The sequence below is a fragment of the Asterias rubens genome, unplaced genomic scaffold (assembly GCF_902459465.1).
Source record: "Asterias rubens unplaced genomic scaffold, eAstRub1.3, whole genome shotgun sequence".
In the NCBI taxonomy this organism is placed as follows: Eukaryota; Metazoa; Echinodermata; class Asteroidea; order Forcipulatida; family Asteriidae; genus Asterias; species Asterias rubens.
Window position 1 is genome coordinate 158,161 of NW_022985711.1, and position 24,793 is coordinate 182,953.

The 24,793-nt window shown below is 40.3% G+C and overlaps 2 protein-coding genes across 2 annotated transcripts; both read left to right on the plus strand.

The window, feature by feature from the left end:
* Positions 1–45: 45 nt before the first annotated feature.
* Positions 46–14,647, plus strand: LOC117306002 (von Willebrand factor-like). The gene is made up of 16 exons (XM_033790853.1): positions 46–107; positions 715–849; positions 1,050–1,096; positions 1,418–1,513; positions 2,062–2,142; positions 4,834–5,292; positions 6,753–6,878; positions 7,489–7,597; positions 9,336–9,503; positions 10,201–10,417; positions 10,690–10,900; positions 11,431–11,604; positions 12,431–12,558; positions 13,697–13,806; positions 14,173–14,219; positions 14,406–14,647. Exons 1-16 carry the CDS (start codon positions 46–48, stop codon positions 14,645–14,647), a joined length of 2,412 nt encoding a protein of 803 aa, XP_033646744.1.
* Positions 14,648–15,253: 606 nt separating this feature from the next.
* LOC117306003 (mucin-2-like) lies at positions 15,254–24,310 on the plus strand. Its single transcript, XM_033790854.1, has 11 exons — positions 15,254–15,285; positions 15,420–15,469; positions 16,689–16,754; positions 18,119–18,370; positions 19,158–19,465; positions 20,522–20,678; positions 21,340–21,577; positions 22,442–22,491; positions 22,744–22,815; positions 23,596–23,736; positions 24,033–24,310. Exons 1-11 carry the CDS (start codon positions 15,254–15,256, stop codon positions 24,308–24,310), a joined length of 1,644 nt encoding a protein of 547 aa, XP_033646745.1.
* Positions 24,311–24,793: the final 483 nt, after the last annotated feature.

Sequence of the window (24,793 nt, forward strand, 5' to 3'; positions counted from 1 at the left end):
TTGACACCGTACCTGACCAGATATCGAGGGGGACATTTCATCATTATGGCACGGGAATTGTGCCGATACCTCCTATTTTTGGCTGGCGTCGTACTGTGTATAGAAAGGTAAAGATAAATCTCTAAAAATCCTTAGATTTGTCCTTTTAACTCTTATTAATAGATTGCAAAAAAAAAAAAAAAAAAAAAAAAAAAAAAGTGGAAAAACAATCTGAAAGGTATACAACAAGTTGATATAAAAAATACTTTTTTTAGTCGAAAAACCTCACTCAAAGTTTATACTATGGAATTTGGGGGGGGTTTTGTCGGTGAAATATTTCCCTCTGAATTTCTAGTCATATTCGAGACAAATGTATCTATTCGATCCCTCTTGAAAACGTTTTTTAATAAATGCATTTTAAATGTCAAAATGATACGGTGGCTCTGGAAGGACACTGGGAGTCTTTATTATTGAGATTTAGTACTAAAATCTTTGATGTTCTACAGCAAGGGTCAATACTCTTGTTAGTTTTTCCTCCAAGTAAAATGTGTTGTACAAAACGGAGTAGTGGAAGTAATCAGCAAAAAACCTGCTTCCCTTATTTTTACGGTGCCGATAGTGTTTTATGAGAAAGTGAAAGTTCTCTAAATGTATGTATTAACAAATTAATTTAAATTATCGAACAGTTTGCAATTCCCATCGAGTATGCTGAATATTGTTATTATACCTTTGTAGATCCAGCGCAACTTTGGGTCTTTTGAAAGTCGAGGAACCTTGCATGCGAATTGAGAGACTTCTGTACAACCCAAGTACCTGGCAGAACGTCAGCAGTATTTTCGAATGGAGGAAAGAGAGTAGCTACGTATTGAGGTAAACGCAGGATTGTGAAAGTGTCGAAAAGTCTACCATAATCATCACAAAATGCCCCTTTGTATTTTATTACTATTTTTCTCTTTGAAGTAAGGTTTCACTTTTCATTATCGTTTTTCCTTTACTCGATGTATCGTGTTGTAAAAAATAGTACGTGGATTTTAGCTTCAGTATTAATGATTATTGTATTTCATCCGTAGATGGGTTTGCTGTGACGGCATTGAATTACCAAACATCTGTGGAAAACGTGAGTTATTTTTTTATATTTATTATAATATAATATTTCAAAGTCTTTATTTGCAGTTAGAGCAAATTAATTTTGTCAGTTCCCCTCCAAAAAAATTATTTGACTTAAACTCATTCTCTTTATACGTAATTTATTGTTACGAAATCATTATTTGTTCATTAAACAAACAATAAATTACGTAAAAGGAAAGGAGTTTTATTATAATGAATTCTAATATAAAATAAGACTTGATATAAATTGTATTAATAAGCAGAGTATTGTCATTCTTCCTCAAGTCTAGAATTGCTTCAAAATGTTATTATTATTTTTTGCTTTATAAAGCCATTTGCAATCCCCCTTGTTCCGAGTTTACGGAGCTGTGCAGGAGAGAGGACCGTATGTGTGTCAGTTCAAACCCATCAGAACTTGGAGCATTAGGTAGGTGCTTATTGGTAAATACCTCTTGCATGAATGACGTCATAAGTTTGAACAGCACTCTCGAGATCAAAGGAAGACCTGTCATGGCTAAGAGTTGTGCGAAGCGCATACTATAGCATTTCCATTGGGCAAGGTCGAGTAGCGACCATTATTTTGTCAACCACTACACCGTAATAAAAACACCGTAAAAATTGACGGTGCTTTACCTGGCAGGTGCCAGGTAAAGTGCAGTAAGTTTCCACTGTGGAAGTTTTGCTGACTACCCCGTCAAGGCACAATTTGCAAGACTTCCACTGTGAAATTTACGGCACTTTACGGCATCAGACATTTTACGGATTTCGTTTTGTTTACAGTGTAAAGCTCTATGCGTGCAATACATCACTTTCAAATCTATTTTAAACGAGCCTCTTACACTTGGCATGGATTTGTCATCATTTTTGATTTGTCATCATTTTTTCTTTATCCCTCTTCACTGTATAGTGTTAGGCATTTTCGAAATGGGTATTATTATGCAATTAAGTTACGACTGAACTTGTTTTTTTTTTTAGGTTTGCCACTACTTGAAGGAAGTCTTTCACCAATACCAATCGTACCTTCGATGACACCATTCTTCGATGGACACCTTGACGGTAAGTTAAAGTCACCTGGAAATGGTATTTTGTCAAAATAAAGCTTTAGTCACTAAAATATTATGTGTTTTGATGAGCGGAACATGAAAAAACAATTAACTGAGGTGTCTTTCTGTTTAGAACCAATATGCACTGTTTGCTGCAGCGGATCCATCCGGACTTTCGACGGCTTGAACTACAACTACCCAACGAAATGTCGCCACGTGTTGGCCTACTTTCATGCAAAGACGACGTTCACCATAGACTGGACTCCAGCCTATAAGTGCAACAATCTGACAAAGGCATGCAAGAGTGCGGTAGAAATCAGGTATGGGGCACCCTCTTCTGCTCTATTCTGTAGTAATTGACATAGCATTTTGAAAAAAATGAAGTCTCCTCAACCAGTGGCGAAACTTTGATTTCGAGACCTCAGAATTAGATTTTGAGGTCACGAAATCAAGCATCTGAAAGTACACAACTTCGTGTGACAAGGGTGCTTTTTCTTTCATTATTATCTTGCAACTTCGACGACAAATCAATTGAGTTAAAATGTTCACAGGTTTGTTATTTTATGCATAAATATGTTGAGATACAACAAGTGAGAAGACTTGTCTTTGACAATTTACCAATATAGTGTCCAGTGTCTTTAAACGTTGTATATTTAAACCAAGCACTATTAGATTTAACCATGTACTTTTCTGGTTGTCCCCTCCCCATCTTTTCAGTAATGGCGACTTAAGAATTGACCTTTTCCCAGAGGGAGTGGTTCACTATAATGGAAGGGCAGTTGAGCTGCCTCACGAGACTATTGACGGTGCCTTGATCTACCGGAGGGGTGTTGAAGTAGTCTATAAATCTGATGGTAATTCTCTTTTTTGTACAAAAGTGTTTTGACTATGCCTAGACGGTACGGGGTTGTGGTGGAGGTATTTTTTGTCGGTACAATTCTATATGGGGCTGAGATTAAGAAAAGAAGCCAACCGAATCACCTTCAGTTCCCCTAAGTTTTCATCTTTAATGTATGATCCTTGTAGCCACCTTACCGTGTGCTTTGGCCTTGTTTTAACGAATATAAAGACAGACAATACAAGACTTGTAGATAATTACAAAGGTTGTGGGTTCGAATCCTGTGTCATTCATGAATGTCGGTGTCCCATGGAGAAATCCCTCTCCCCTCCGGAGATTATCCTCCCCCCCCCCATAGTGGGGATTCATGGGTGTACTGTTTGGGCATAACGGATGCACGTTTTCAATAATTATCATTGTATCCAATGGAATTACTGGATCTAGCGGCAGGATAAAGACAGGGGCCTAATCTAGGGAAGGACTTGCGCTATGTCTAATAAACTAGGAACGATAAAATTAATAAAAGTTACAACAACAGAGGGCGCCCTAACGTCAACATGTGGTGGTTGGTGGCGCGACGTACGAAAGCGATCAAAAAAGGGCAGTAAAATTCGATAAATAACAGTATGAACAACCCTTACATCATGATTTTTAAAGAATGTTCTTTACTCTTTGGATGAGGGGGATGCTGGATGCAGGCTGAAAAAGGGCGATCAGTAATAATTTTGGCAAATTCTCAAGGCTAAAAGTGTCGGCAAAATACACGGTGTCGGCGGAACAACGGACCCGTCACGGTAGGTCGATCGAGTGTGTGTACATGCATGGAGGTAGAATTAGACATGTAGGCCCATGGGTAGTGAGTGAAAACCAAAGATAGTAGAGCGCCGTGCTCTACTCTTTGGTGAAACTGAAAGTACCTAGTTGCACTTGATCGTGTGGAAAAGTTTCCGTATGGCGCCACCACTTTTTCATTCGAAATAAAATAATATAGTATCTCATTTACCTGATTGATATATCCCTTTTTGTAAAAATGAGTGAAAAAGTGGTGGCGCCATACGGAAAGTTATCCTTTTTTTGTGATCCTAAAAATAAATTTAACTGGAAAAAGAGCTTTCAAATCGCTACAAATTCAGGGAAAAGTTTCTGTATGGCGCCACCACTTTTTCATTTGATTTGAAATAATATAGTATCTATATTGAATCTATAAAAATAGTGATTTTTTTACATAATGCCTTAAATGGCATTCTAGTCATGCTAGCAAACAGTGGTAGCATTTTTCAGCATTTTTTCTTTCTTTTTCTGCTGACTCTTGACTCTTGAGTCGTTACTGTCCAAAGTTTCTTAATGAAGTTTAGTGGATGGTGTGGTGATTTTACATGTTATTGTAATAGCGCCCTCTCTTGGCAGACTTTAGGCAGTTAAAACATGGCTACCTAGTTACAGACATGTAGCAGTTCATGAATAAATATAATCAAAGAATAATCCTTGCCATCCGTGTAATCTCAAATCAAAACAGATGGGTCTTTTAACAAAATGGGGCTATAACGGTGTCAATCAATCCCTTTCTAGTGCAACCTTCATAATTGAAGATGTTGGCACTGCCAGACACACTGGGCGAACCCTTCTCTTTGGGATAAGTGTGTACTGGGGTCTTTTACACGGGATCTATGTCCCATCAGGGCGAAGCAATAGTTAAAAGTGTGTTGCTTAAAAGGACAGAAGTGTCACGACCAGGACTCGAACCCACACTGCTGATCAGATTTTACAGCATCGGGTTCGGTGCTCTTCCACTCGGCTACGACACTTCCACAATGGATAAACTTTTTATATTTGCCCATTGACTTTGAGTTGTCTTTATTTATCTAGATGTACTAGTTACCTTTGATGGCGTCACCAATGTTGGTATTTTGCCAGCTGATATCTACAAGGCTGACGATGAGGGAAATAGTCTCCGAGGTTTGTGTGGTAACTACGACGGCAATCCCAGGAACGACCATGGGGCCGAAAGTGTGGAAGTCTTCGCCCCTAGATACAAGTTCCCAGACGCTCACTGCCCACTGCCCCAGGCGAGCCATCTGAAGCCGTTTGACACGGACCTGCCAAATCATGTCACGGAAGAATGCTGGAGGTTTGCCACAAACGGCCTCTTCCGAGCGTGCAGGATGGTCATCCCTGTCGAACCATTTTTCGATAGGTGCATGTTTGCGATGGCAATATGCGAGAAAGATGGGTCGTTTTGTGACTTATGTGAGATCTATGCGTCTTATTCCAGAGAATGCGCACATCACCTCATAGCTGTTGAATGGAGGACAGAGAATTTCTGTAGTAAGTTGTAAATGAAAGCATACTTAGGCCATGTCCCAAATAAGCGACTTCAGCTACGGCTTTGGCTAGATTTCACGTCATCATGCGTTGAAGTATAGAACGTCCTTAACAACACCCTTAGGAACAGCCGTAGCTGTAGCTGTAGCCCGCCAATTCGGATACAGCCTTAGTTTGTAAGGGGTGCTCCAAGGTCAAATTCAGTTTGTGATGGACCCATTTTCAATAAAACACAGTCCATTATGAAAATGGGAAAGCAATTACAAAGTCTCTAACCTTGCATTAAAATTTTGAAAATGCCACTGTGTTCGCTGTGTTTTTGTCCAAAATCAAAGACGTTCGCTGATAAGATAAGATAAGATAAGAACTAGATTATCCCACACTGGAGAATTTCAACTGGCCTTGATGAAGTCACATTTCAAATAATATGGTGTGTATCTTTGTCAAGAGATTTATCGCATTCCTGGATTCTGATGATAATTATTTATTCAATCAAAACTGCAATGAATTTGAGCTTATGACCGGCACAGAAATTCCTTTTTGGATCGATGTCATGTTTCAACTTTTGCTCTAAAAATTAATGTTATTTTGCGTCATTTTAACAGGGGTTACAGATTTGTAACTTCCCCCTACATCAGGACTCTGTTGGAAAGTGATTTCATCACAAAATAAACTGAATTTTACATAAGAGCCTTCTTCAAAATCATGCCCACCAATTAAAGCCAGCCGTCGATTTCACGAAACTCTCTCTAACTTAGGATTAATCTTATGACTTAAGACGAGTCCCAACCCTGCACTGTAGCATGCAGATCTTAAGATTAATCCTATAAGACGAGTCCTAACTCTTTGTGAAATCGACGGCAGGTCACTTTGTTAGTGTTACTCAGTATTAAATTTTTGATTGTCTCAACAAAATTCAAGTAATTTGTACCCTAAAAAACCAAAAATGAATACAAGCCAATCATTAAGTTTTAACTTTTTTAATGACTCGTTCATCTTGTATTGCATCCTTGATGTGCGCTGCATGCTGCAGTGATAGTTACCGACACCCCTGTCAGATTCCCTGTATCCAATAACAGTAAGAAACAATGGTATTGACTGTACAAAATTTCACCAGACTACCCTTCCAGAGGTGCTTTGTAGAGGTGCTGCAGCCGATTTCACGAAAGGCTAGGATTAATCCTATCTCGAGTTAGGGTGAGTGACCGGTCCTAACTAAGGACGGGTTTAATATATCCTATTGCTATGAATACGGAACTCAACTCGCCCTTAGTCCAAAGATAAATCCTAAGTTAGGAAGAGTTTGGTAAAATCGAAGGCTGGTCACCTGTTCCTCCTTGCCACTCACTGGCTTGGTATTGTATGATTACTTGATCTATTTGTATGTTTTTATGCCGGTGTAAAGCAAAATAAAACTAAACTAAAACATCTATTTTGATTTTCATTTTTGTCCTTTTCTCAAGACATTGAGTGTGACAACGGTAAGCGATACAAAGAGTGCGGAACTGCTTGCCCAATGACTTGCAAGAACGTCTTCTTTCCTGAGAAGTGTACATTGCCATGGGTCTCCGGCTGTCAGTGCCCTGCAGGTATGACCAAGGCCCAAATTCATGGATCTGCTTACCAATGAATTCTAAGCTTATACAGTAACCACTTTCTGCTTACTTTGCAAGTGCCACATTTCTGTACTAGCCGTGTAATCAAAGAATGTGGAGCAACACTCAGTTCCAAACGAAAATTCCCTGCTAACCTGTGAATTATTCTTGACCTAAGCGCAGGATGCCAGGGGACCAATGGTAGAACCAGCTAGGGACCAATGGTAGAGCCAGGGGACCATCGGTAGAACCAGCTAGGGACCAGTGGTAGGGTCAGGGGACCAGTGGTACATGTAGAAGAACCAGGGGACGTGGTACAACCAGGCGGGAGGTTGTTTTAAAATGTTTGTCACTGTGAATGCTATCATGCTGCTCACAATATACCTGGCCCCTAACTATTGCCCCTCATTCGTCAGAGGCTTAGTCTCGCACAGAGCAGCAGCAGTCTCCTATGAGAGTGTATTGGCGAGGGATCCGTTATGCTATCACCAAAATAAACATTTAACGACTTGTCTACAAGTCTATTTCAACACTTGGATTTGAAGCTTATTATGTCTCTGGAAACATCTTAGATCATGAACCTTTGGTGTTGATTTAAATTCAGGCACTCTGGAGGAAGGAGATGTTTGTGTTGAAAAGGAAAGCTGCTCTTGTGACCAGTATGGTGAAGTCTACCCATCTGGTTCTCTGATAGAGGAAGACTGCGAAGTTTGGTAAGTGGGTACCTGCAAGTTCCAGTGCCAAATTTCAAAGAGCTGCTTAAGCATTAACAACTAGCTAAGGAGGCCTGGGCGAATTATTCGAATATCCGGTTAATGGCGAATAGGTTTTCCTATCCGTAACCCCGAATGCCTTTTTTTTCTTAACCGGATATCAAAGATTACGAAAGTTTTCCTTCACGTAGAGTCAATCACGATCAAAAGAAAAAGCAAATCGCCATCTTTAAATTAGATCCGGTTATTTTTATGAATGAACCAAGTGACACTGTCTAAAACTAATATCAATCCGCCCATAAGATCAATTTTTAATATTTTTATTTATTTTTAATAGCGCCCTCTAGCGGCAAAAAAACTATTCCAATATCCGGTTAATTTCGGATAGTTGGCCAGCGGTATCCGAATACGAAAATTTCAATATTCGCCCAGCACTATAGCTAAGCACAACAAAGCACGTCACTGTACCAGACAACATTCAAATCTAATACGCAAATGGCTGATGAAATCTGAATACCTCAGACTATAGAAACAGGTGCTATGTCTCGTGATTCGGGGCAAGCTTTTGCATAGTTACATAAGAGCCGACAAACACCTGTGCACAATTCTGTATGAATATGTATGGCACTAGGGGTTGCTCATCTGGAGGTTGTTTTATAACAGATTGCCTCAAACTATTTGTATTTGACATGGAGGGATCGATTTCGTCCATTTTGCATAGCAAAATATTTAGACTGTGTGCACAACTGACTGCTAATATTGTCATGGCTACATGGCAGTTGCAGGTTAGATGGCTTCCGACTGGCACCCCTGAACAAAAGTATCGACAAAGAAAGGCAGACTGCCAACATAGGACCAGATAGCTCAGTTGGTAGAGGGCTGGCCATTAATACGGAGGTTGTTGGTTCAACATGTTCAATGGCTTAAACCATGAAATGAAATTTAAGCGGTAACTTGTGACTAAGCTGGGCCCAATTTCATGGCTCTGCTTACCGTAAGCACAGAATCGGCGCTTACGGAAGCAGGGAATTCTGTGCTTACGGCAAGCGTATTTCAAGGGTTAGCAGCGAATTTTGGCTTCTGCGTGTGCGTACTCCACGTTACTAGGCATTCTACGCCTACAAGGCTAGCGCAGAAATTCGGCGCTTGCACGTAAGCGGGGAATCGTGATCGTAAGCGCAGAATTCGGCGGTAAGCAGAACCAGGAAATTGGGCCCTGGTCATTGTACCACACATTATTGGACCCTGCTTGAAAAGAGAGTTTGTTGAAACTTTGCATGGTGAGCGTACAATTAGATTAAATTATGCATTAGCACAGGTGTAAATCTCTATCGAGTAGTGTTGGTTCCGAGAAGAACTGGGTGGATGACAACTCAACACTTCAATCAGTTTGCTCTGATCGTCTTCAGGAGGACGGTTAGTTGTCAACCACCTCTCAGAATCATCACTACTCAAAAGAGATTCTCACATGGTGCTACATTAAAACCTAACCTAGAAGTAAGTTGTATTAAAGGTTTGTCATGCTGCCTCCATCTTGGTCATGTTCCTCGTATCAAATAACAATAATGAATGCCAGTAATTATTTTGCAAATAGGAACCAGACTATTTTGTTCTTCCAGCCTCGGTGTGGTAACATTGATAGAAATTGGGGAAATTCACGATGGCGGCACCATGATAAAGGTCTATTGAAGGTTTATATAACAATCTCAATTCTTCTTTCTTTTTCTTGTTGAAACAGTGTCTGTATGGAAGGCATGCTTGACCAATGCACTCCCAAGATACCCTGCCATGCAGCCTGTACCATACTAGGCGGCCGCTATTTCAACTCGTTTGACGGGCTGAACTTTGAGTTTGAAGGCAACTGCGAGTATGTGCTTGCCCAGAACGCCACCTCTGAAGTTCCAAAGTTTGTTGTCTTTTTGGACCAAAGCAATTGCGAAGGAAACAGAATAGTTTGCATGCCTTTCATTAGTCTCCTTGTGCCAGATGGAACCATATATGAGTAAGGATGGATATTGTTTTAACCCCCCCCCCCCCCCCCCCCAGGTCCTCTCCTTGTCTCCTTCTTCATTGTTCATCCCTGGCGTGCCGAGTGGATAAGGGCGTGGTACTCAAGCTCTGGACCCAATTTCATAGAGATGCTAAGCACAAAAATTTGCTTAGCATGAAATTTCTCCCTTGATAAAAACAGGATTACCAACCAAATTTCCTCGTGATTTTCAGGATAATCAAACAACAGCTGAATACCAGTAACGAGCAATACGCGACAAATGGGAAGTTAGTTAGTAATCCTGTTTTTATCAAGGAAGAAATTTCATGCTAAGCAAATTTGTGTGCTTAGCAGCTCTATGAAATTGGGCCCTGGTGTTTCTGATCAGCAAAGTCTTGGTTCGATTCTAAGTCATGACACTTGTGTACTAGCAAGACACTTGACCAATTCAAATTTTTAGTGCTAACTTGGGATAAAACATGTCATTGTACCAGACAATTGTAAAATCTTACACGCAAATGGCTTATTGTTGTGAATGATGTGGGTTAGTTCAAGGCCTGTAATACACTATTGTTACTGTTGTTGTTTTTGTTGTTTGTTTGTTGTGAAACAGAGTCAAGGTTGCTGATGAGCTGATAGTCTACGGAGTCAACCAACCGAAACAGAATATGAGACTTCCTTATAAAAAGATTGATGGAGACAGCTCTATTATAGTGAAACGTCTCTCTTCGATGGTTTGCCAGATGAGGTTACCTACACTTGGCATACAGATTCTGTGGGGAAACGACAATCGCATTTACATCATAGCTGAAGATAAACTACTTGGCAAGGTCAGATTATGTTTTATCTTAAAAGATGAATTTACTAGAGTAGGATTTTAATCTGCTTGCGCTGGTTTAACGTACCGGCGCTCAAACAATTGAGCTATGTTGCCCAAATGTTGATTTCATGCTGCCTACCGGGGATCGTGTATCCGTCGTCAGAGACTTCACCCCAGCTTTGAATTGCCCGTCAGGAGTCGATAAAGCGCTTGGTAAGAACTGCGTATTATTATTTTTATTTTTATTAGTATTATGATTCACTCTTGTGGTTAAAACTACAGATCAACGGTCTGTGTGGAAACTACAACAAAATACAGTCCGATGATTTCACCCTGCCTACCGGGGATCGAGTATCCGTCGTCCGCGACTTCACTCCAGCATGGAGTTCAGATTACACGTGTAAAGAGAAACCTTCGGATTCGCTGCTCAACTTCTGTGAATTGTACTCATTAGTTGACGCAGAGACTAACGCAATCTGTGGTTTACTAAAAGGTAAGATATAACATTGAATTCAACCATCAGGGCCCAAGTTCATTAAAGACACTGGACACTATTGGTAATTGTCAAAGTCTAGCCTTCACAGTTGGTGTATCTCAACATATGCATGCAATGACAAGCCTGTGAAAATTTGAGCTCAATCGGTCGTCGAAGTTGCGAGATACTAGTTAAAGAAAAAAGAAAAAACCTTGTCACACTGGTGTTTTTTTTTTCTTTAACAGGAAGTTGTGTGCTTTCAGATGCTTGATTTGGAGACCTCAAATTCTAAACCTCAAATTCGTGGAAAATTACTTCGTTAATTCAGAGGGAAGTTCAATGTTTTATACTATCAACAGCTCCCCATTACTCGTTACCATGAAAAGGTTTTATGCTAACAATTGTTTTGAGTAATTACCAATAGTGTCCACCGCCTTTCAGCCTGTAAAAAAAAAATCACCAACTCACTGGCATGTTGTGGCCAGTGTCTTTAAAGTTCTAGTGTCTTTAAGGTCGTTAATTTTTGTGTCTGTTCTTTTTTTGTAAAGCGCATCCATTCAGTAAGTGCAACTCGAGAGTGGACATGACTAAGTACCACAAACAGTGCAAAATGGATCGCTGTATTCACTCCGAGGGGGCAGAGTGTTTGGCCATGTCTGCCTATGCCCAGGAGTGCTCTAGAAAGGGGATTGTGATTGAGTGGAGGACTCCAGAACTCTGTCGTAAGTTATATGCCTCTTTCTTCTAAAGTCGTCCTCTTGGGTGGATTTCACAAAGAGTCAGGACTAGTCTTATCTCGAGTTAGGACGAGTTACTTAGGACTACTCTTAAAGGGTATGGGTACTTTTTGCAAAATTTTCACATATTTACATTAAATTAAACAAAATATTACTTGCTGAGGTGCTGTAGTTTTTGAGAAATGAGTAAAACAATGTCACAAAAATTATTTTAGTCATACCGTGCTGGTTAATACGTTTTCTACATGCAAAATAATTTTTAAATCACTAACAGCTCTGGCCTTGTATTACTCATTTCTACTACTATCGCATCAGTAGACAGTTCAACTTCTGTAACACGTTCGCTGCGAAAACAGCTTGTGTCAAAATTCGCTTCGCATTCTCATTCGCAGGAAGTATGAACAGGGCTTAACTCTTCTTTCTCCAGAAGACGATCAGAGCATACTGATCAAAACGTCGAGTTGAAACCAACTGTTCTTTTCAGAACCACCTCAACTCATTAGAGATAGTCATTACATATCATATTAAGGGTGCGTTCGATAACACTAGCGTCCCTGGGTCTACCTTGCGGTGCTTACTCGGGTAAGCCCCTGACAACAGCTATAACGAGCGATCCCTCACCGCTCTTGTAGTGACGCCATGTACCTGGGGCCAGCCCCCAAGTGACCCTCAACAAGCAGGGCACTGGGGGCTGACCTGGGTGAGCCCCTGGAATGACGTCAAAGCTATTCGAACGCACCAGGGGCAGACCGGGGTCGACCCAGGGAAGCTAAACGAACGCACCCTAACTCTTGTTATTTTCTTTATGCAGATGTGCCCTGTTTCTTGGGTCAGGTTTACAAGGAGTGTGGGTCATCATGCAAGGTATCCTGTCTTGATCTCAGCAATACTGATTGCAAAGAACGCTGCATTCAGGGATGTCAGTGTCCTGACGGTGAGGTAAGTTCAACATATAGAGCTTTGTATGCCATAGAGTTATATATAAGAACTAGAGGGCGCATTGATATTTAACTAATACTGATTGCAAAGAGCACTGCGTTCAGGGTTGTCAGTGCCCTGGCGGTGAGGTAAGTTCAACATATAGAGCTTTGTATGCCATAGAGTTATATATAAGAACTAGAGGGCGCACTGATATAAAACTAATACTGATTGCAAAGAGCACTGCATTCAGGGATGTCAGTGCCCTGGCGGTGAGGTAAGTTCCACATATAGAGCTTTGCATGCTATAGAGTTAATATAAGAACTAGAGGGCGCATTGATATATAACTAATACTGATTGCAAAGAGCACTGCATTCAGGGTTGTCAGTGCCCTGGCGGTGAGGTAAGTTCCACATATAGAGCTTTGTATGCTATAGAGTTAATATAAGAACTAGAGGGCGCACTGATATAAAACTAATACTGATTGCAAAGAGCACTGCATTCAGGGATGTCAGTGCCCTGGCGGTGAGGTAAGTTCCACATATAGAGCTTTGTATGCCATAGAGTTAATATAAGAACTAGAGGGCGCATTGATATTTAACTAATACTGAATGCAAAGAGCACTGCATTCAGGGATGTCAGTGCCCTGGCGGTGAGGTAAGTTCCACATATAGAGCTTTGTATGCCATAGAGTTATATATAAGAACTAGAGGGCGCATTGATATATAACTAATACTGATTGCAAAGAGCACTGCATTCAGGGTTGTCAGTGCCCTGGCGGTGAGGTAAGTTCAACATATAGAGCTTTGCATGCCATAGAGTTATATATAAGAACTAGAGGGCGCATTGATATATAACTAATACTGATTGCAAAGAGCACTGCATTCAGGGTTGTCAGTGCCCTGGCGGTGAGGTAAGTTCAACATATAGAGCTTTGCATGCTATAGAGTTAATATAAGAACTAGAGGGCCAACAAGCCTACATACGTACGCGTCCCGGCATGTGCGTCCCATATCCAACTCAGCCTTCAGCCTCGTTGGACATGGGATGCAGAAGTGCTATATTTTTCCGTATTCCACTCACGCATGGTGTTAACTTGTAATATTTTCGTTTCGGTGCACTAACCCTTTAATATGTTTTTAAAAAAATGATATTTAGGTCCTTGACGATGAAACAGAGAAATGTGTCAAAGTGGCAGATTGTTCCTGTCAGTTTGAAGGTCACGATTTCTCGCACGGACAAAAGTGGAACAGTGACTGCAATGATTGGTAAGTGAGGGCTCGAAATTTACACTGGATCATTTATTTTAGTTTCCCCAACTGGGAGGCCGAAAGGAAAATAAAATGCTCCAAGGATCACCTCGGGGGTTGTGGTTTTAACCAAAAGCAGATTGTAGACTAACCTCCGTCATTAGCCTACGATACAAAAAGAAAAAAACTAGTTGAAGATTGCGAGTTGGGGCAGAGGATAGTTAATCTGTGGTTTCTTTTGTGGCTGATGCAGAGAAATAACCGCGATCTCAGACTTGAAATCAAGTCTAAGCAGGTTGAATTTCATTACATTGTAGGTCAAAAGTTTCATAAGGTCAATGATAATAGACTTTACCAAAAAATTGTTTTCTTATTTCCTTTCAGTGTTTGTTTAAATGGTGTTGCCAACTGCACGGATAAAATCTGTACCAGTAAGTTAACCTTTTGTTTTTGTTTTGTTTTTTGGGGGGGGGGGGATGGAGCTTGGGAGGGAGTATGTTCGTTCGGCTCCACTGGTCTTTTCCAAGACTGCTCGGACAGTCCAATGAGCTCAAACTGCGTAATGCGATTGTATAAACATGAAACTGAATCCAATTATTAAAATAATTTTATTTCAGGTGCAAATCAGGATTGCCCAATGAACCAAGAGTACATTGACTGTGTACACTGTGAGCGTAAATGTGAGAATATTCATTTGGCATGTCGAAGGATTTCGTGTACCCCCGGATGTGGGTGTCCAGACGGCATGGTACGCATTGGAAACGATCAGTGTATGCCGCAGTCGCAGTGTCCATGTTACTTTAACGGACAATCGTACGGTTCCGGTGACGTATTCTTCAATGGATGCAGAACATGGTAACTATGTTTTTTTATTTCATTTTATGAGGTAACATCCAACTCACGAGGTTGGATAGCCACTTTAAGATGAGGGCTACATTTAACTGATTTGGGCTATCGATCCAGATCAACTGTCAACAGGGGCACATTACCATGTACTCCTGGGGCTGAAACAGGGTTACCCCCTCTACAGCTTGTAAGGATGTAGGCATGGGTATCATCCACTAGGAGCCACCAACTCCTGGGGCTGAAACAGGGTTGCCCCCTTCACAGTCTGTTAGGATGTAGGCATGGGTATCATCCACTAGGAGCCACCTACTCCTGGGTAACCTCCTGGGGCTGAAACAGGGTTACTCACTTCGCAGTTTGTAAGGATGTAGGCATGGGTATCATCCACTAGGAGCTTGGCTGGTAGAGCAGAGTGCACTACATTTCCAACTTTTTCAAAGCAATTATGGTTAAGTGTCTTGCTCAAGGGTGTCTCTCAACCAGGATTCAAACCTTGGAGCTTGGGTCCGGTGATCTAGACTGCTTGGCCATGACACGCTATCATGGATAAGATTTAAGAGGGGCTCCAAAGTCAAACTAAGTTTTTGGACGCACTCAATTTCCACTAACTAGAGTCCCAATGAAGGTCTTCAACCTCATGTCAAAAGCAGGGTACACTTTTGTTTATTGTCAAAGACCAGTGTCCTCACTTGGTGTAAATCCAACATAAGCATAAAACAAAAGTTTGGCTCAATTAATCACTGAAATTGCATTTTGAACGGGTTTGTTGTGTTTTTTGTTTTCAGTACATGTGGTGAATCAGGTGTTTATACTTGTGACGACAAATCTTGTGGAGGTAAGTGAATTTGTTTTTAATTTTAAGGTAGGATTTGGAGAAAGGGTTCCCTTTGAGGTAATATGGTTTTGATAATTTGATTCAGTTTACTCGCAAGTGACTTTTAAAGTTACACTATACTTTCACTCGCCAAAAATCATTGAACAATTTAACACAGGTCTATTTGATACAAGGCAGGAGTTTCAACTTTGATGGCCATTTTCATTTTGAAAAGGTTGCTTCTATTGAAACCATTTGCAGGGATACAGGAATATTTTTAAAGAAGATCAAGGTATAGACTAGGGGCATTGTTAGCTTGCCAGCCCGCAGATCCTCATACGCTGTGTCAAAAAACAGCAGCGACTCCCAAAAAAAACCTTCCAGCGGCTTTTATAATTTTATCTATGTGATCATTTGCTCTCTTTCGAACATGTTGCAAAGAGCTCTTCTGATGGAAAATCTTAAAGTTCATACTTTGAAAGGGCATCAAAGGTCAATAGACCTATCCCATGAAATATGTAAATTGCACATGACGCGTGCGCACTAATGTTTTGGTTGGCAAAATGAGTGAACATCGCGCTGTTTTGTACACGGCTAATGGCTGCGTGACGCAGACGCCATTGTGCGTCTGCTAAGTGCACAACTCTATGGCGTTTGCCAACCAACAGGGTCTGTACGCATGTGTGAATGCAATTAGCATTATTCATAGGAAGGATCCATTGTCCTTATTGATGCCAGGGGTGTGTCCACAACTCGTTCCACTTTTACTTGTTGGCGAACGTGCGCAACTGTTGGCAATGTTTGCGCGAGTGGAACGCACACCAGGCCTGGTGTTGCACAATCTCCCAGCTCATTAAGATTGACACCCATTTGTTATATAGGATTTGAGGCATTGCATGGTGAGGTATTAATATTCACTTGGTTTGCGGTAACACCTTGTGTGTGTCTTCTTGCCAGGTAGAGTTTGTTCTGTCTTTCTTTATTCTACTACAGCGGAGTAGATTTATTGGGCATTCTGGAGACTTCTCAGTTCTGAAAAGAACAGTCCTACATGTACTTGTTAACTACTACCCATGCAGAAGGTATAGAAAATTGGCTGGGACTACTACTTCAGCATATAGGATCATAATTATCTGCACTACCGCGGAGTCAGTTCTTGAATTGGTCTCACCGTTTCGACGAGCTTACTCTATTCATCGTCATTTGTTATTAATGCAAATTTATTTGATCTTTTCCCCAGGCACATGCAGGGCTTATGGTGACCCTCACTACATCACATTTGATGGTCTAAAGTATGAATTCCAAGGTTAGTCACTCAAACTGAAATCTTTTGATGTTTTTTCTGCGGCAAAAAAAAAGAGGAAACAGCTTCTCAGGAGGCTCTTTGCAAAGTCTTAAATATTTTATATGACAAATGCGAGTTTCAAACTCCCATGCATTTTTCAAACTTGCGCTTAATGCCTCCTACCAACTTAAGTATGGTTGTAAAAATCATCCGACAGCGCCCCCCTTGTGACACAATAAGGTCACATGTAGGTCATGTTTAAACACTTCTGTTTGTATATCGCACGTTTATATGGTCATGTGATCTCTTCTCGACCATCAAAATAATGTGACTCATCCCCATCTTTTAAAATCCTTAAAGGCAGTGGACACTATTGGTAATTACTCAAAATAATTATTAGCATAAAACCTTTCTTGGTGACGAGTAATGGGGAGAGGTTGATGGTATAAAACATTGTGAGAAACGGCTCCCTCTGAAGTGCCATAGTTTTCGAGAAAGAAGTAATTTTCCACGAATTTGATTTCGAGACGTCAGATTTCGAACTTGAGGTGTCGAAATCAACCATCTAAACGCACACAACTTCGTGTGACAAGGGTTTTTTTCTTTCATTATTATCTCGCAAGTTCGATGACCGATTGAGCTCACATTTTCACAGGGTTGTTATTTTATGCATATGTTGAGATACACCAACTGTGAAGGCTAGTCTTTGACAATTACCAATAGTGTCTACTGTCTTTAATCATTTTTGTTTTCTAAGTGGTTTTTATAATTGTATTTTCAGTTTTATGTGTTGCTTTTTAACTAACTGTGTTCCTTTGTTTTTGTTAAGCGCTTTGAGGCCTACATTTGTAGCTTAAGATGCTATATAAATACCCTTTTAATATTCTTTGCCCCGATAAAATTTCCATATACTGCCTCTAGCTACTGGGCAATCTCGGTGGTCAAGTTGGTAAGACACTGCTCTAGAAATGCAAAGAGTTGTGGGTTGGAATACCACCCGAATATTATTCCTGTGATTTGTTTTCACAGAGCTTGGGAAAATACCGAGTACATGTACATGTATACAGTGATAACACACATCGGTGTACATGGGTAAAACCAAAATTAATATTCTTTATTCCCGTTGCAAATTTATATCTGTTATTATTGTTATTATTATTATTACTAAATAGTTGTTAAATTTGCATCGTGGATAAAGAATATTCATTTCGGTTTTTACCCATTTACACCGATGTGTGTTAGCACTGTACACATGTACTCAGTACTTACCCGAGTTCTTTGAGATAAAATCACAGGCATATTACTCAGGTGGGAATTAAACCTAGAGCAGTGTCACATTGGTATATACGAGTAAAAACCTAAATGATGATGATTATTATTATTAGGAGAGTGCAGTTATACCTTGGTGACGGACAGATGTCAAGCTGACAGCGTTGCAACGATAGCAGTCCAGGTCGAGAATGTACCTTGCGGAACGGAGAAGCTGACTTGCACCAAGTCGATCTCAATCTCCATCAAAGATGCCGTCATTACGCTGGTACGGGGTTCAGAACCAGTAGAGAGTAATCCAGGATCTACAGAAGCCAAATATCAATTCTTTAACTCTGGAATTTACCTCATTATTCATACACTGAACGGTAAGGATCTATTCTGTTTGAAAAGTTAAAATACAAGTAATGGAAAGTACAAGATCTTTTATCTGAACTTACCTTGGATATAGAGTCCCGGTCATGACACTTGTGCCCTTGAGCAAGACACTTAACCATATGGGTACCTGTGAGGGCAGAGTTGGTTCTTGTGATTGGTTAGCTTAGTGCGTTACATATTTGGCAGCACAGGCTGTATACTCCCCAGGGAGCTGAGATGGTTTAAGGAATGATTTAAGGCCCAGTGACCAGGGGTAATAATGTTGAAGCCCCATGAGCGTCACTGCGTGACAAACCTGAGCGCTATATAAGAAGCCACTATTATTATAAGCAAAACGATTAAAATATTATTTAAAATCGTAGATTAAAGGCAGTGGACACTATTGGTAATTACTCAAAAAAATTATTAGTGTAAAACCTTTCTTGGTGACGAGTAATGGGGAGAGGTTGATGGTATAAAACATTGTGAGAAACGGCTCCCTCTGAAGTGCCATAGTTTTCGAGAAAAAAGTAATTTTCCACGAATTTGATTTCGAGACCTCAAGTTTAGAACTTGAGGTCTCGAAATCAACTATCTAAACGCACACAGCTTCGTGTGACATGGGTGTTTTTTTTCTTTCATTATTATCTCGCAAGTTCGATGACTGATTGAGCTCAAATTTTCACAGGTTTGTTATTTTATGCATATGTTGATATACACCAACTGTGAAGGCTAGTCTTTGACAATTACCAATAGTGTCCACTGCCTTTAAGAAATACGTTTTTTATTTCTCAACAGGAATTCGTATAACATGGGACAGAGGAACGTCTGTTTTCATAAACCTGGACGATTCGTACAAAGGGAGAGTGTGTGGAATGTGTGGTAACTTCGACGGCGACTCCGGAAATGATTTCAAAACAATTGGAGGAGAGTTCCAGGCTACTCCGAGGTTGTTCGGACACGAATGGAAGACGGATTCTAACTGCGTGGTTCCACCGGAGCCGGTTCATCCATGTGAGACGGAAGTTGGTTTGACACGGAAGGCGTGGGCGGAATACTCATGTGACATTATCAAAGGGGAGATCTTTAAATCGTGTCACAATGTGGTAATGTAAACCCTTCTTGATGTTTACACAACTAAATAATAATAATGATTATAATAAAGTCTTTTAATGCACACATATCCATCCAAGGTGTTTAAAGGCAGTGGACACTATTGGTAATTACTCAAAATAATTACTAGCATAAAACCTTACTTGGTAACGAGTAATGGGGGAGAGGTTGATAGTATAAAACATTGTGAGAAACGACTCCCTCTGAAGTAACGTAGATTTCGCGAAAGAAGTAATTTTCCACGAATTTGATGTGTGTTTTTTCTTTCATTATTATCTCGCAACTTCGACGACCAATTGAGCTCAAATTTCCACAGGTTTAATATTTTATGCATATATATGTTGAGATACACCAAGTGAGACGACTGGTCTTCGACAATTACCAATAGTGTCCAGGGTCTTTAAGGGGCAGTTAAACCAAAAATAAAATGAAAGAAAACAGACACAACAAAATTATTCCTCGAATACCTGTGACAGTTTTGAGAAAAGATTTGCATTTTATGGTACAGAGACTAGATTAGAAAACACAGTGCAAGTCTTAACTCAGCGGAGCATTTCAGAGCAATGGCCTGGAGCTCTGGTATTTCTGATCAGCAGAGTGCTTCTTTTGCATACTCACAGCACGTACTGCTCAAAATTTGGAGGACCACACCAGCTCTTTTCAAAGCCAACACTCTACTGAAGAGATTTTACACGAGGTTTTACTCACAAGTTTACTATTTTTATTTTATCTTATTTTCCACACCATGCAAAGCTTCAAACACCATCTAGGTTCCTCTTAGTTTAAGAAGAACACTTATTGTGCGCCGGTACCCCTCACAAGTGATGTTCATGGCGCAAGGAGGGCCTCTTTGGGTTTTGAGGGCCTCTTTGAACTTATGAATAGAAGAAATTTTAACGGGTATTTAGAGGCAGATTATTCCAAAGTAGAGGACAAGCCTCTGAGAAAAAGCTCTGTCACCCCAATTGTTGTAGGTTTTGGGAACAACCAGTAATGAAGAAGTGGATTTAGCAGACGATTCTAAAAATCTTTCCTTTGTTGTTGCTCAGATCGACCCCCAGGACTACTACGATAGCTGTGTGTATGATAGCTGCGGATGCGACAGGGGTGGAGACTGTGAATGTTATTGTACAGTCGTCGCTAACTATGCTGCTGTTTGCAATGAGATGGGTGTTGCCATACAATGGCGTTCACCTGGTGTTTGTGGTAAGTCTAAATTTCTAATGATAATGGTAGACTTCACAACCTGGGCCCTGTTTCATAGAGCTGCTCAGCACAAAAATTTGCTTAGCATGAAATTTCTTCCTTGATAAAAACAGGATTACCAACCAAATTTCCACATGATTTTCAGGGTAAGCAAACAACGGCTGAATTTGCAACAAATGGAAATTGGGTTGATAATCCTGTTTTGCTTTCAAGGAAGAAATTTCATGCTAAGCAAATTTTTGTGCTTAGTAGCTCTTTGAAATTGTGTCCAGGTTGCTAGTGGCAAATGAGGTTCTGGAAAGAGGCATTGGGGGGGTTGCTTAACTTTTTTGTTGGACAAGTTATCAAGTAATTATTGATGGGCTTCTTATTAGACCTTAGTTGACTGTGAGAAATTTAATGAAGGTTATCATTCTTATCTACATGTATAAGAAGAAACTAGAAATAAATGGTAAACTTGCGGGTATAACCATGTGTAAATCTCTTAGGATGAGTGTTGGCTCTGAAAAGAGCCGGTTGGGTCTCGCCATTTCGAACGGTATACTCTGCTTGTCTCACCTTAAGAGATTTACACATGATTGTACCCGCAAGTTTACTAGTTATTCTCCACACCATGCAAAGCTTCAAACAATACTTATTCTTTTGCTTTCCATTAATAAAGCTATGCAATGCGTGAACGACATGACATACAAAACGTGCGGTGAAGTTTGCGCTGATAGGGTCTTTTCTGATCAGGCCGCACCAAGCTTCAATTGCCATCAGGTTTGTATCGATGGGTGTCACTGTCCAGAAGACACCAAACTCTGGCGGGGTGTGTGTGTACCGGAGGTCAACTGTACCCACAATGGCACTGAGTACATACCAGGCAACCATGTTGATCTTGAAGAATGTACAAACTGGTAAGTAACCCTCACCAAACACTGAGGTTTTCCTTTCCACCCCCTTTAAAGGCAGTGGACACTAATGGTAACTACTCAAAACAATTGTTACAATAAAAACTCACTTGGTAACAAGCAACACAGAGCTGTTGATTGTATAGAACATTGTGAGAAGCGGCTCCCTCTGATGTAACTTTGTTTTGGAGAAAGAAGTAATTTTCCATGAATTTGAATCTAAGACCTCAGAATTAGATTTTGAGGTCCGGAGATCAAGCACCTGAAAGCACTTTGTGTGTGACAAGGGTGTTTTTTCTTTCATTATTATCTCCCAACTTCGACGCCAATTGAGCTCAAATTTCCACAATTTGTTTTTTATGCATTTGTTGAGACACACGAAGTGAGAAGACTGGTCTTTGACAATAACCAACAGTGTCCAGTGTTTTCAAATGAAAAAATAAAAGTTAATTGCGGCAATCAAAAGAAAATCTTGTTGGTGGTCTTCAAACCCATTTGACTGAAATATTTCTGAAACAATAGTTAATGGCCTAATGTTTCAACTCTGCTATACACCTTCCCTTTAAACTGGTATGTATTGCGGTGTATATGGGTAAAAATCTAAACGATATTCTTTATCCCCGATGCAAACTTAACATCTATTAAATCGTTTACAGTACCCGCTGCAAAAACATAGGATTCCAGCTGCCCACCTTGGTGGTCTAGTTGGTATGACACTGTCATGTTTTTTTTTTCAACAGAACTCTGGTAAATACTGAGTATACAGTGCTAACACACATCAGTGTACATGTATATGGGTAAAAACCAAACAAATATTCTTTATCCCGATGCAAATTTAATATCTATTAATTTGTTTTGTTTTCTTTTTAGTACTTGTCAAAATGGAGAGCTCACCTGTGTTCCTTTACCAAGCTGCGCAAGTAAGTATAACTCAAATATTATTTAGCGCCTAATTAATAAAATTGTTGTGTTATGTTTTATAAAAACCAATGGCTTATTTTATGAGCTTAGATGTTTCAATTTATTGCCAAAAAATTTTCCCTTTCCTCGTTTCTGTCAGCAAAGACTAAATTCAACAACTTGTTGTTACTTTCAATGATTTTGTTATTGTCACAAGCCTTAGGCTTTTAAGTAAGTTTTTTAATTTTGTCCCCATTTTTTTTTTAACCCAGCTACTACAGCAAATGTGACTACTGTAGTGAGTACAGCAGTGCCATCGACCACCACCAATGGGACAACTACAGGTAAAATTTAGTAATAGTCAAATTCAGCAGCCAGCAATCCCTGAAAGATCTTGCAGGGTGCACTCCCAAGATGCAGGGGGAGGGGGGAGGGTGTCCGGGGGCAGGTCCGCTTAGGCTCAAATGCGCCTTGCACACGGGGCCTCAGATTCCAGCAGCGGAGGGATTACCATAAGGGGATGCAACTTTTTATTTCAAATATCATGTAACATTACAGGAAAGCTCCATTAAAGAATGAGACTGGAAAGAAACATCCTTTTCATCTGACAACTCACACCTGTTATCTCCATGTTATTCCTTTTTCAAACGGTGGACTTAATCCGATCATGCACAAACCAGTAGGGCTGCCAACTGCCCAAGGTTTAATGACCAAAGAAACACAATGTAAACACACCAACTGGTGACACTGGTTTCTGAGCTTTTATGGCAACACTCAAACAATTCAATGGAGCTTTCCATTGATAAGTCACAAGAGAAACTAACTGGGTACAACTTAAATAATTCAGGTTTAAACAAAGACAAACTTACAAGAGCAGGACTTGAACCAGTGACCACTGGCTTAACAAGCCTGTGCTCTACCAATCGGGCTATCTAAACCCTAGTATTACACTGTAGTGTCCCTATTTTGTCAATACCGTTGTCAATTTAAACTCTGCTTTAAGCTTAGTTGGCAGAGTGCTACAGGTAGCTTGTTTATCAAGTGGTCGCAAGTTCATGTCCGGCTTTTTTTTAATTCAAACTTGTCACAATTATGATTTTGCTTTTTTGCAAATGCTTTTACAGCAACTCCAACTAGTACTGAAGTTACAACCACTCAGGTAACATCCACAACAGCTGGTTCAACTGAACAAACCACTACCACAGTTGTGACAACTTCTCCCGAGGCAACCACCACAGAGATAACCACTGTGGAGATAAGTTCAGGTAAGTACATGTATTTATATTTGGTTTGCCGTAACACCATGTGTGTATCTACTTGCCAGGTAGAGTTTGTTAGAGAACTGTCTTTCTTTATTCTACTACCGTGGAGTAGATTTATCAGATGTTCGGGAGACTTCTCAGTTCTGAAAAGAACTGTCCTGCAAGTACAGGTAAGTACGAAGGAATGATCTTTAGTGTTACTTTTCCAACCTTACTCTGGGTGTTTCAGACAATTTGCTGATTCTTTCTGTATGAATTGTTTCCTTAATTATGTGTTTGTATTTGTTGATTTGATGCAGGGCCACCCACAACATCAGTTACGACTGCTGGACCAACAACTACAGAGGTATCGACCACTACGACTAATGTCACTACCCTATCGGTACCATCAACTACAGCTGCAGCTACAACCTCGGCTGTGCCTACAACAACTGAAGTGGTCACCACAACTACTTTAGTTTTGACCACCACTCCAGAAGCAACAACCTCTGAGGAGACAACTGTTGTGACTACCAGCCCGGTGTCTACAACCACTGGTAAATATAAAAATGATTACAATTTTAACCTGTTATTGTGAATTAAACGAATTGCTAGGCTTAGCTGCTTTTTGCTGATCGTTTGCCTTCTTCTTAGGCCTGCTGACAAGTACTCAAGTTTCAACCCTATATTTGGGTTCAGTAACAAGTATACAAATTTAAAAAAAAAGCTTTGCGCTTTTAACTCGTTAAACTTTTGTTTTTATCTGTTTGTTTTCTAGGTACGACTTTAGCACCCTGTTTGGATAACCTGGATGACGCAGTTGAGGTCCACAGAATCAATATGGATGAATTTGCAGAAGTTTCCTCGGATTACTGGTGGATATCATTGAACCCCCCACAAAATGAGAGTACACCATACACTGGTTCCTCATTGGTTACCACTTTCAACCCCACTGTCAAGTTGGTTGCAATAAAGGTTGAGAAAAAGGAAGATGTGGTCGAAGACATCAAATTTTCCCTCACTGGAAAGTCTAATCGTGGAGACACAGCGTTTACACCAATAGAAAATGCTGATGGTGGAG